Source organism: Mustela erminea, chromosome 11, assembly GCF_009829155.1.
Source record: "Mustela erminea isolate mMusErm1 chromosome 11, mMusErm1.Pri, whole genome shotgun sequence".
Lineage (NCBI taxonomy): Eukaryota > Metazoa > Chordata > Mammalia > Carnivora > Mustelidae > Mustela > Mustela erminea.
In genome coordinates, this window is record NC_045624.1 from 54,393,447 (window position 1) to 54,407,035 (window position 13,589).

General features: G+C 35.3%; 1 protein-coding gene across 4 annotated transcripts in view; it reads right to left on the minus strand.

Moving 5' to 3' along the window:
- ITGB8 (integrin subunit beta 8) overlaps positions 1–13,589 on the minus strand; it is an 82,636-nt gene that overhangs the window by 43,771 nt on the left and 25,276 nt on the right. For 3 of the 4 annotated variants that reach the window (XM_032304038.1, XM_032304040.1, XM_032304037.1), the window contains exons 2-3: positions 8,858–8,943; positions 2,803–2,974 (exon numbers count right to left, since the gene is read on the minus strand). In XM_032304038.1, the coding sequence (XP_032159929.1) occupies positions 2,803–2,974; positions 8,858–8,943 (258 nt within the window). The remainder of the gene's footprint in view (positions 1–2,802; positions 2,975–8,857; positions 8,944–13,589) is intronic. The other variant, XM_032304039.1, reaches the window with a different exon arrangement.

The window sequence follows — 13,589 nt, forward strand, 5'->3', positions numbered from 1 at the left end:
CACTGATTTGAATACTTTATAAAAAACAACCTGCCTTATTTATTTATTTTTAAAAACATGTATTCCTTGTTTATGATGATGGCTGAGGAATTTATTATTATTTTTTTTTTAAGTAAGCTCTAAGCCCATTGTGGGGCTCAAATTCGTGACCCTGAGATCAAGAGTCCCTTGTTTTTTATTTTAAATTTTAAAAGTTAATTTTAGTTGATTTGCTTGGATTTACCAGAGACATATAATGATAATTTTGCTTTATCTTTTCAAAATGTTTATAACTTGTATTTGTTTTTTAAACCTAATTGCTTTTATATAAAACTTCCAGAATAATTTTAATACATATTAAAGAACTGTTCTTCAATTTTGGTTTTGGCAGAGTGGACATTAAATTTTACTGTATGATTTTTTCAGCATCTGTTGAAATAACAATATATATTTTTTCCTTTTGGCATTATTTTTCTTATCACATATGATTTAAGGTGGTTTCCTGAAATGTTAAGGATTTGATACTAGGGTTATGCAAACTTTGTAGAGATTGGGTAGCTTCTAGGCCTTCTCTAAAAATAATGCAAGAGTTTATGCAGCCTAGGGATAATGCATTTCTTAATGTTTGGGTGAACATGAAATCATTTCTTCCTAAGAAAACACTAAGTACACAATGTGGGTTTTTCTTTTATAATGCTCTTAATATCTTTTATTTTTATTAGCTTTCTTAGATATCCCCCACTTCTTGAGCAATATTAGTCATATATATTTCCTTAAAATAATGTATATTATCAACATTTATGCATTTTACCATAGATTTTTATACCTAATATTTTCATAGTCTCTTTTTCTTTAATATTTGTTTCTTTGGTTATAATCTATATAACTGGGTTATTTACTTTTTTACTCTTTTCTTAATTAGTTTTGACAACAATTTATCTGTTTTTATTAGACTTTGCAAAGAACCAACTCTTGGAATTATACATTAATTTTACCTTTTAATTTCTATTTTACATTTCATTAATTTTTTTCATAACTTATGAATTCCTTTCTCTTTTTTTCCTTATGGCTATTCTGTTTTTGTTGCTCCTATATCTTAATTTGGATGCTTAGTTAATTTTTTTCATTCCTCTTTAATAATAAAAAGCATTTAAAGCTTTTAGTTTTCCTGGGAGGAAACTTAATCACATCCCATATATTTTGATGTGTGTTGTTCTTATTGTTATTATTAAATAGTCTATGACTATAGTTTTGTTTTATTCTTGGAGACAGACTTTATTTAGGAAAAGCTTTTCTTAGTTCATTATTTAATATTTATTTATCCTCATATTGATTTCAAAAGTTATTGCATAGTATACAGTGATATTGACCTATAAAAAGTTTCACTTTTGGGGATTAAGTTTTCTTGTTTAAAATATGATTAATATCTAAAAATATTCCATGGCTTTTGAAAATATTTTTATAGATCAAGTGCTGTGGACTAAATTGTGTTCCCTCCAAATTTGTGTGTTGAAGCCCTAACCCATAATGTGAAGGTGTTCGAAGATGGGGCCAATGGGGAATAATTAGGTTTAGATGAGGTCAGGAGGGTGGGGCCCTCATGAGGAGATTAGTGCCCTTTTGGGAAGAGATACCACAGAGCTCGTTCTCTGTCTCCCTCTCTTGTATGTATCTCTCTCTCCCTCTCTAGGCACCAGATCAGCCAGGATCTTGATCTTAAACTTTCTAGCTGTGAGAAAATAAATTTCTGTTGTTTAAGCCACCTGTTGTACAGTATATTGTTATGGTAGCAATAGAAGGTAGTGAATGGCATAATCTTAACAATCTAATTTCTTTCATTTTTGTGTATCCCTTTCCAACAGTTTCTTATATGTGTCCACATCAGGCTGCTTTATATGGTGAAGAACATAGTTTTAATTGGAAGCTGGGAATATGTCTAGAGCCAAGAAAGAAATATAATTTGTTTTTCTGGTAACCTAAGAATCTGTAAGAAATAGCTCAGTTTTGGAATAGGGAGGCCACGTGTCAATAATGGTTATTTAAAAATTTAATGACAGGACAAGACCACCCAGAATGAAATAATGGCAGACTTGAAGGCAATTGCATATGGCTTAAAACTAAGTGCATCTAATTGACTGATGCATACCTGTGTACCTGAAATTATCTTGCCATGTGTAGTTTGTACACTGAGATTCTCTAGCACCAGAGGAAAATGAATAATTTCCAGTGGCCTACTACTTGTGTCAAACTGTGGAATACAATGTGATAAAATGGCAACTACAAGAGAAGTATAGGAGGAGAAAGATGTGTTAATCTCAGGGGCCATCACAAAGCAGCTCAAGTTAATTATGATAATTATGAATTGTAGTTTTCTGTTTAAAAGTTTATCACACAGGCTCTAAGGGCTTAGCTTAATTTATATCTCTTACTAATTAATTAATCAACTAATCAAGTCAACAAATACTTATGGAGTGCTTACTACAAGCCAGCACTCTGTGAGGCTTTGGAGAAACAGTGGAATAAAACATGTTCTCTTTCTTTCAGAGCTGGCAATGGAATAGGAACACAATTATATTACAATTTGATCAAGTCTGGAAACATGTAATTATAATATAATGTGGTCAGGTTTGCAGAGTGTCCGAGGCCACACAGATAGCTAGCTATAGGCACAAAAAAGAGCAAAATACTTATTTCTTTATTCTGAGCCCACTGTTATTTCTATTATAATAATACTGCCTTCCACAAAATATTAAATGTGAGCAAATAAAGCTAAATGTAATTTCAAGTCAGAACCATCGTAGATTTATTTGAAAATCACCAAACCTGGCCGCAGCTGGATCAACACTTCTCCTGGTGTCACCTGGGTATTAATTTCATTTTCACTTGGTATTACATGCACAGATGGGTATTCTATTGAATCAATTGAGCAGCCTTTGCTTATTAAATTGGAAATAATATCACAACGCTCACTCCTTGATCCACCCGAAATGAAATCCTGTTTAAGAAAAGGAAAATCACTGACGTTTTTAGTGCATCCTATCTCAGTTACAATCAAAGAAAACCACACAGCAAATATTGAAAAGAAGCCATCTTCTAATACTGCATAGATTATGCAACTATTCAAAATAGCTGCATGTTTCCAATAAGAAAACTAGTAAATTTCTCTTAAATAAAGCTTTAATTCCTAAACTCTATTTAAAAAGAAGAAAATGAATATTAAAGAGGAGATTTAAACCAAGGACTTTAAATATTGTTAACTGATCACTGTAAAATTATACCAACTTAATTCTTTCTAAATATTTTATGTGGGAAAGACTGCTTCAAAAAATTTTATTCAAAATAGGCCATTCAGTCATTCCAAATGTAAATTTCAGTTCTCAAAGAATCCAGCTGATAACGTTTATTAAATACTACTATATTTGGAATATAGAACAAGCTCTCAGGACTCACATTCCTAATAAGATCCTAAAATTTTAAGAAATGAATTGGAAATCTGTATTCCTTAGACCATAAAATCCTCCAACTTCTTAGACACATAATAGCCTGGAAATAATTTAATAAACCAAGGAAGATGTTTATAATGAGGCTGAGAGATACAAGGTTGCAGCTAAGATTCTCCTGATTTTGTAACTGAATCTAGAACTTTTATTACCATTCAGGATTGGTTGGTTGTCATTCAATAGCTGTATAATAAACTTGGAATTAGTGGAGCAAGCTTAAAATTCAATTTATAGTGACTGAGAAAAATTTGACATTTTTATTTTTCATGTAACCATTCAGGTTTTCCCCTAAGGACAGGAAATGTTTCAAAAAGTATAAAAGTATGTTTTTTTATATAGAATGTTGGCCTGAATTATTTGAAATATTTGTTTACACATTAGCTGGGTATTTGCTTAGTGATCTTCCTGGCAGTAGTTATTCTGATCTGGTATTCAGTCTTTCCTCCTTTAGTTCAGCTGATTCAGGGAATTGGGTTTCCAACTAATCATTCAGTCGAAGAATACAGATTGAATACTTACTGTAGTTTGTTAGGTGCTGAGGATACAGAATAGAATAAGATAGACTCTCTCCCTGTCATCAAAGAGTTAACAGACCCTTGGTGAATTCAGCCATTAAGCAAGTAAATGTAATTTTTATGGGCGTTAAACTTAGGGGAAGCACAGAATTTCATAAGGTTATGGAAGAAGGAGATTATATCAAGTTCAATATTAGTTGAATATTAGATCACTAATTATGAATAGGAGCATCCACTGCAATGGTGAGTATTAAATGGGATGGTGGTAGGCAATATAAAAACACTCATACAAGGATTTTAATTTAATTCCTCTCTTAATTTAGAGCAGGTTTGGAAAACTAGGGACTATGGGACAAATACAACAATCCGTGGCCTGTTTTATATTGATTGAGTGCCAGAAAATGCATTCTACATTTAAAAAATGCTATAAAGCAATAAAAAAGAAGAACATGCAAGAGAGACAGTATGTGGCCCACAAAACAAAATTTTTTACTGTGTGGCCCCTTATAGTACTGATTCTGAATTAGAATGTGAAACACACTTTAAAATATAAAAATAATTGAAAGATGAAAGAGGATATATCCTTTACAATTAAGATGTCCAGCTGTCATTTGGTAAACCACTTCATGGGAACAGAAAAATTCAATTTACTGTGCTATTGACACCTAGATTTTTAGCCTGAAGTTTAAAAAGTCCAAATCCTTAATTTATTGTATCCAAATTTATTCATCTATTGATAAAACTCAGAGGTACTCAGTATACGATTTAGTTTATAAAAAGTTTGGAATTCCTCAAAGAAAGGTAGCATGGACTGCTATCAACGGTATCACTTCCCTTTAGAAAGCTCCAGGCTAGATGGGGGGGATCCCTCCTTTCTTGGAGCTTGAGGAATCTTGAATGTGCATGAGGCTTAGAACCTCAATGCTCCCTCTTGCCTCAAATGACGGGCCACGGACAAGGGGCCACACATGTTTTACAGATGTAAAAAACCCCAAGACTTCAAATCAAGAAGGAAATAAAGTACAAATAATTCCGATTTTCCTTTTCAGCTAGGAATTTTGTTATTTGTGTATACAGAAATGGAAAAGAAGGGAATATGGTTAATTCAACTCTAACTATACATCACACTATGCTGTTTGACCTTTAAATGTCAAATCATTTTGCTGAAATAGGCAAAATAGTCTCAATTATTTTGCAATGTCTGAATCAGCAATAGCTGTTTTTACTCCACTATAAAAACTGAGTTAGAAAAACACTGCCAATTTGACAATTAGGTTTGAGAAGGGAAGAAAAGACCGTGACATCAAAATAAAGAATGGAATGCTGCCCCTACCCACTGTGGCCTACTTTCTACTTTGTATAAAAGAAAAGAATTTGAAACCACACCCTTTTAATTTGTGGTGTTTTGTGTCATTTTAATTTCTTCTAATTCTTATGTTTTATTTTTTCTGCAAGAAATACACAAGCAAAAATCATACTCCAACTATCTGCATCTCAAGCCTATTTGTACATGAAAAGCCCAGGTTGAAGTTACCCCAGATGGCTTTTCATCAGTTGTTTCTTTCATCCATTCAAGATAATTATTTGGGGAAAAGTAAGAAGAGTTTTTTCCTTCTCATTTCTGAGTCTTTATGATTTCCAAACATGGTAATCTGCACAGAAATGAAGAACTCTGTCATCTTCCTTTTGACAGTGAATGCCCTTTGTGTTGTCTTTCAGTATAATTATGTTTGAAGGCTGCCCTCTAAACTTCTGGCTATGTAATCACAATCTATGTCGGGCATAGCAGGCAGGAGAGAAAGAGAGTTCTTCAAAACTCATCAAGATTTTGTTTTTGTTAAAAGGGAGGTTGAGGCATTAAACTAGGTAATAATGGTAAGGTCCTTTCTATCCTAATTATTGTCCAATTATTTTTATGTAGCATGGAGAGAAAGAGAAACCCAAAAGTACAGAATAGCAGATTAACATGCTATAAAAAATAATGTAGGCATATTGAATATACCCTGTCTAAATTCTCTAGTGATGTTTTACTTCTTACCACTTTTGAAAATTGTACAAACCAGGCTTAATTTGTTACTGTTTATTTATTCTGATCATGAACAGAGAAAAAATGCCTATTCTTTCCCTGTCCTTCCACTCTCATTGGTTAAGAAATAAAAGGCATCAGTTGCATATGTGCCTAATGGTGGGTAAGCTTTCAAAATTAATCATTCTACTCTTCCTCTTGATGATGTCAGGTCAGCCTGCAGGGAGTGGACAGCTCCTTCTGTTAATGAAGTGGCTAGTGGCTGAGTCCTAACACTGGTTGCTTACCCTTAGGTGGTGTTCTTAACACAGTCCTTTTGGTTTCCTAAACCTGAATGAGTTGCTCTGGAGTCTTAAGTTCTTTAAGTAACAACTCCCATTTCTTAAGCAATACCTGGGCCAAATGCTTCTCACATACTGTTTCATTTAATCCTCACTACAATGTGTCAGAGGTACAATTATTATTTCTGAGGGAAAACTGATGTTCAGAGTTGTTAGAGTAATATGTCCAAATTTATACAGTTAGAAATGGATGGCCTTGGAATTTGAATCCAAGGTGATCTCATTTCAGAGCCTGCTTTTTAAATACATGAATTAGATGCTTCTTTCCCCCTGCCATCTGTATTCTATCCCATGATGGTGTTTCTTGTGTTTGTTTTCTGGTTGATTATAAATATTTACTGCACACGCTCGCTTAGTCCGGGTTTTTTCTGGGGACCCAGGAGCACAGAGACCTTGGAAAGAGGGTGGGTGTCCCGCGATCAGGTAGTCCTCCAGCCGCTGCATTATGGACTGGCGGGCCCTGGGGCTGCACCGAGGGTCCTGCTGAGCTTTGGGGAAACCTGCACTACCTAGAAGGCTATTTTGCAACATGAACAGCCAACAAATTTCCAAATGTTTCCTGAGATCCTCTTCTGAAGCATTTGACCAAAGCAGACACAGGTTTGCCTCTTCTGCTTTGGCAGCCACACACCATTTCCCCTTGGGTTACCTCCTTCCATTTGGCCACCAGTTTCTCTGAATACTCAAAATCCTTTCCCTTGTGGCAGGACTGACATTTGCTATGTCTATAACTGTGCCTCTCCAGATTTTCTGTGCCAGCAGCAGTTATCAGATAAAGAAGTCCCTCTGGAACTTGGCATTATGTATGCCTGGGATGTTAACATTTGGCTGACAACTGGCTGTCTTAACCACCCGAGTCCCTCTAAACTATACTGACCAAAATTCTCAGCAGCACACCAAGTTGATGTAAGCTTCATGGCTCTAAGGATCTTCCTTAGTAAAAATCTAAAATAGAATATTGGCCTAGGGTCAGGAAATGTCAAGCCATGGAACATTCTTGACAAGAAGACCTAGAAGTTAATGCCAAACTCACGGTTAGAGAGATGAGGAAAGGGAGGCTCAGAGAATAGAGTGAATTCTATCTGGTCATTTGTCTCATCAGAGGTGATAGGATAGAAACTAGAAACTCTGGAATTGTCCTCTCTCTGACATTGCTTGATTCTATGGGTTCTGGTGAAGCACTGCCTAGTTTTGAGTGACATCTCAAATTTTCTTACTGGTAAAGCCTAGAGTATATTCAAGAAGGCTTTGGTTTGTCAGTAGGAGGGACACTTACTTTCAGATATGGCCACTATTTTCTGAACTCCTCCCCTGCCTCTTTCCTGACTTGCTTTAGAAGAAAGTAATGTCCATAATCCTTTGCTACTTTTCAGCTTTCTTTTTCCTCTTGGGAGATACATAGAGCAAGCAGTAACAGGAGAGGTTGGAAAGATGATGGTAGGTGCAGTTTTTGAACACAATCACAGGAAGCAAAAGCTAGAGATTTCTTTTCATGTCAAGCAAAAGGCCATTAAAGATCTATTTGTTCCAATTCACAAGAGCTATGTAAACAAACATAAAATTACCTATATAATTTCACAAAAGAACTCCCAGATTAGTAGATGGCTTCTTCATTACAACTTATTATATAAGATAGTTCTGACCAAAGGTCATCAACAAAAGAAAAAATTAACAAAACAATTTCACAGCCAAGAAAGAAAGAATGCATTGTAATTTTTTTACTAAGAAGTTTGTTATTGGGGTATGTTTCTCTTATTAGAATATAAAAACACTAATTTTGAACAATAAACAACTTCGAATTATTCTTCATTCCACAGAATTTAAATGTACACAGTATTGCATGAATAAGGTCACATGTCAAAGGAAGAACATCCCATTTTTCATAAGTAACTGGCAAATTGATGGACATTGTTATGAAATGGAGTAAATAACTTATCTCTAAGTATTTCAAGTAAAAACAAATGAAAGAGACCAATAAACTAACTTGCTTTTCTTTAATAAGCATGTACAAGACTATGATCCAACTTGGATATATAACCTATTGCTCCAAGCTGCAGCAAGAATTTCACACAAAGCCTACTGACCTATCAAAAGTCACTTTCTGTGTTTGCCAATTCTCTCTATAGAACAGATGGAAAACATAAAATGGTTTGCACTTCATTTCAAAATTACTATAATTTTCCTAATGAAAAGGTTATACTTTATATTAAGCCAGATATTTCCAAGCATAAAACCAAATAAAATTTTCCTGGTGCTCAGCAGTATCTCTCTTTTTCCTGATGCACCTTCAAGGCATAAAATACTAGGACAATGAAATCCTGCCTAGAGAGAAGGTCAACCATGAGGAACAGAGAAAATAGCAAAAAAAGAGAAAAGGCAAGAAAAAAGAAGGGAAGGGAGACAAGGAAAGAAGGAAGGAAAGAGGAAGGAAGGGAGGGAGGAGGAAGGAAGGAACGAAGGAAAAGAAAGAGGAAAGCAAGAAAGAAAATGGCGCACCTCTTGAGCACACCATCCACATTCCGGACCCAGCGCGAGGCACTTGTTGCAGGACACTGCATTTGAAGATGCACATCTATTGTCTTCTGTAATGGAGGACAAAATGAGGTGTTACTCTCATATTGGGAAGTATATACAATTCTAGACCAAAATGCATTTTGAAAGCTGAAGCAAGTTGACCAATAGTTTTAAGTACACTACATTAAAAAATATATAATTTCTGGGGCGCCTGGGTGGCTCAGTGGGTTAAAGCCTCTGCCTTCGGCTCAGGTCATGATCTCAGGGTCCTGGGACTGAGCCCCGCAACTGGCTCTCTGCTCAGCGGGGAGCCTGTTTCCTCCTCTCTTTCTGGCTGCTTCTCTGCCTATTTGTGATCTCTATCTGTCAAATAAATAAATAAAATCGTAAAAAAAAATAAAAATTAAAAAAATATATATATATATATATAATTTCTTTGGGAAGAGGTAGGGTTAACTGCATTGCAATTAACAGATATAATATTTCCTGAGTAGTTATTATTTGGTTTTATAAGGCTGGGGAAAAGGAGGGTGATAAAAATGTGATATTAGTTAGGTTTGGGGTTTGGCTTGAATTCTACTACAAGAGTAAAAGACACTCCACATTTTTTAGTATGCTAAAGCTTCATTGTATTTCATATTACCTGAACTAATAAGGCATTTTTGGATCTAGAATTTTTCCTATAAAAATAGTCATATACAGACCTCAATCTGAACATTTCAATCCATGTTGGGTCACAGTGAATGAACTTTTTGAAAAATGATCTTGATATCTTGAGAAATGATGACATATAGAGTAATCAGCTCAGGAACTCTGATTGTCTTACTATTGATTATTTTGACTTCATGGGTACCAGAACCAAATATAATAGCGTGGTTCAACATTTTAGACATAAAGTAATTAAAATGGATAAATTGTTTTAGTTTACCCAATTTAAGATCACTTTAAGATCATGACCAGTTCACTTTCCCATACATTCCCACACTTAGCTGGACATTTTAGTAACATAGCTGTGCCTGGAAACTACTTACCTTTATCTCTAGTCACTAACTACTTATATCATTATGAAGAGACTCATCGTTATGAACTTAAACACATAAAATGCTGTAAGAATGAGTCATAAATTATTTTATCATGAGTTTTTAGTAGAATAATCACATACTTCTACAGTCCATCCTCTACTATGAAATATCACAAGGACACTGGAAATGAAGCATTCTGTTCATCTCACTCACAGGCATACAGTGAATAACAAGCATTCTAGCTGTAAGTAGGTCACAGTCCAGGTGAGGAGATAACTATATAAGCAAACAACAAAATACAGTAAGATAAGCACAAGAGAGATATCACCAAGGCACTATGGGAACACAGTCAGGGACTTCACTGCTTTAGAAGGAAGGGCAGAACTCTGGTTTCTCTTTAGATCGCATAAATCTTTCTCTTGTTCTAGAAGGAAGGGCAGGGGTGTGGGAAGAGGGTATGTTTTGAGGATGATCCCTAGAGGCCATGAGATCTAGTATATCTCTTTGCCATTTCATTTCGTTTCTTCTAATCTGTATTTATCTTTCAAAAAATGTAATGAAAGATGCATGAAAGGACTGTGTGTGTGTCTGTGTGTGTGTGTGTACAATCACACAGAGACATGGTAGTTTGAAAGGGGATCAAGGCCACAAAATCTCTTGCTGTCCCCATCCAATCAGTTTTTCTTTCTTTTTTTTTTTTTTTGCTCTTTCAACTTACTCCAACGTTCACACAGTTAAAACAGCTGTAACCTAAAGGCAGCATGGGGTGGGCTTTGGCAGTGGGAAGAGAGAAGGAGGAACTGCAGGAGAGTAAGTACAGCAGAAAGGTACTACTTGGGGTAGTAGTGAGCACCCTTCTCTGTATATCCTCAGACAACCAACAAGTTAAGCCCAAACCATCCCTCCTTAACTCTTCTCTTTAAAAAAAAATTTTTTTTTATTTTATTTCTTCAGTGTTCCAAGATTCATTGTTTATGCACCACCCCCACTGCTCCATACATTATGTGCCCACCTTAATACCCACCACCAGGGTCACCCATTCCCTCTGCCTCCCCCAAAACCCTGTTTGTTTCTCAGAGTCCATGGTCTCTCATGCTTCGTCTCCCCCTTCAATTTACCCCAATTCTCCTTAACTCTTAATGGCTTTTCTATTCTCTCTCTGTGTCCCCTTGCAGCCTTTGTCCTTGGTTTTATATCAACTTTAATAAACATGATCTACACTTCTTTACTGATTTGTCCAGACCTGGTCTAGACTTCCAAGGACAAAAAATAACTACTGTTTTGGGCAGCTTTTACTACTAGTATGGCCACCTGTCTATGAAGACTTCATAAGTTAAAATCCTTCTATCTGGCTTAGCCTGCCAAACTATAAAAAGGTGCTTATTTCTAAAATATTTAGAAGAGAGAATGACATTTTTAGTTTTGTTCTCAGAAAGAAATCAAGCACATTTGCAGAACTAACTTGGCCTTTACCAACTCTTAAACTTGACCTGACTGAAACGTGGAAGTAAGTCTGTTTCAGTTCAGACTTGACTCACTCTTTCACTCCGTAGGTAGGACACTGGCACTGGCAGTTAAGATTGCACTGTCTTGGAAGGGAAGCTGCTGCTTCTATGACTGTGGTCTTTGTTTCTCATAGTTGTCTGACTGTGTCCTAAGCTAACCCAGATTCAAGGTCAGGTCAGTCTCCTACTTCCAAGACACGAGTGGTAAATAACGAGTTTATAAGCAAAAATCTTTCTTTATAGTCTGCTTTCTGACCATTTGTTTTAAAAAGTTCCACTGCCAACTTCTGTTCTCAAACTTCAGACACCTAAGAATGATGACCAAGAGGGATAGAAATTTTGGTTGTGTCAATATGTCCCAGGTTCCAGGGTTGACATTTCTCAGTCTACATAATTATAGGAAAAATGATCCCATAAATGGATATGGAGGAGGCAGACCTTATGATTCTGCAGAACTGGAGGAAGGCCATAAATTGAACTCCATGGGAATAGTGTCAAATGTTACTGCTGGAGAGTGTCATGGTTAGACTTTACAGAAGACAAACCAGATACACTTTGGTAAGCAGAATCTTAAAGGTTTTTCTTTTTAATTTTAAATACACATTAAATACCTAAAGTGCACATATCACACCAATAAGAACAGTTTTCTACACTGAATGGTCATGCTACCATGGAGACGATTAGTTAATATGTGCTAAAGGGATGTGTGTGTGTGTGTGTGTATGTGTGTGTGTGTGTGTGTATCCCTCTGTCAGATCATCCTGTGTAAACAGAAATCTTTATATTGAACACACATTAATTAGTGCATGAATGTGGTTTACAGACCAGACATGGGCAGTTTGTCATCAGCCTCTAGATTGACTCTGTTCATTGGCTGCCCCATCCCTGATGCAATATTATAGGAGGCTGCTTTCCTGTGGTGCTTTCCTAGCAGCCTTCAGCACTGACACCGCATTAGAAGGGGTGCCCAAGTGTTTCTTTGTGCCACTCTGTGTGAGTGGTAGCTACTTGTCCAGCTGTTTAGTGGTATGTCATTGCACTATATTCTTTATGTTCTAGCATTGTGTTTTTATCAAGGATACTTTTTGTGGATCTTAATGGAAATTAGGAAAGACAATGGAAGCAGAATCATATTTTAAACTGTATATCTTCAGAACTCTCTTTTGTTCTCATTTGCTTTAGTTCTAACTGCCTCACAAATTCCATGTCATTAAAAAAATGTGCTACCAAGACAAATTAGTAAAGGATTTAATGTTATATAAGTGTGTACATTCTGAAAAATTCTATTCCTTGATCTATGAGCATGGGCTGAGATTCTTACTTTTATTCCTGTTACAGCTGCAGGTAATAGAAATGATGAGGTAGCATTGCTAAATGGTTACTGGAAATAAAGTGCCAAATTTCCACAGTGCTGTTACTTAATAGCAATGTGTTCTTGGGCTGAGGTTCCATTTCTTCCAAGGTAACATAGGGATAACTATACCTATATCAAAATATTGATATTAGCTGAAATGAGAGCAAGCATAAGCATGCCAAGCATAGTAGTTAGGATAGGGTAGACACTTAGCAAAGGGACTACTGTAACTTATTTATAATTAATATTATAATAATTTTTATGTGTATATGTACACACATATATATACACACATCAGATATATAGATCTAGCTCCAAAAAAAGGGAGAGGTGTTATGTGTCTTTAAATTTGTTGTAAATAGGATTAGTTGTATTTAAAATGAAAGTCCCTTGGATCATAAACACAAAGTTTTAAAAATATAGCTAATATATAAAAATAACTATTAAATAAAAAGCTACTACTTTTATTTTGGTTATTTAAAAATGACTCTTAAAAGCCAATTTATTCAAATATACACACATCAGTTCAATCTGTGACAAATACAGTTCTGGCATGACTATAATTGATTACCGAAAATCTTACAACACCTTCATTTTGTTTCCATTTTTCAAAGTGTACCTTGACTGAATCTGAATATTTTTCTGATTATTTCCCAGAATTAAATGTTTCTGACGCATGTAAAATGACCTTTATAACAGTCTGTCATAAAGTATAATAAATATCTATCATCAACAGGATAAAGTAACACAAAAATCAGGAAACTGCATATTTGTGATGTCACTTAAATATTCTTTGTTTTAGATGATCACTTATTCATATTATTTTGAGAACG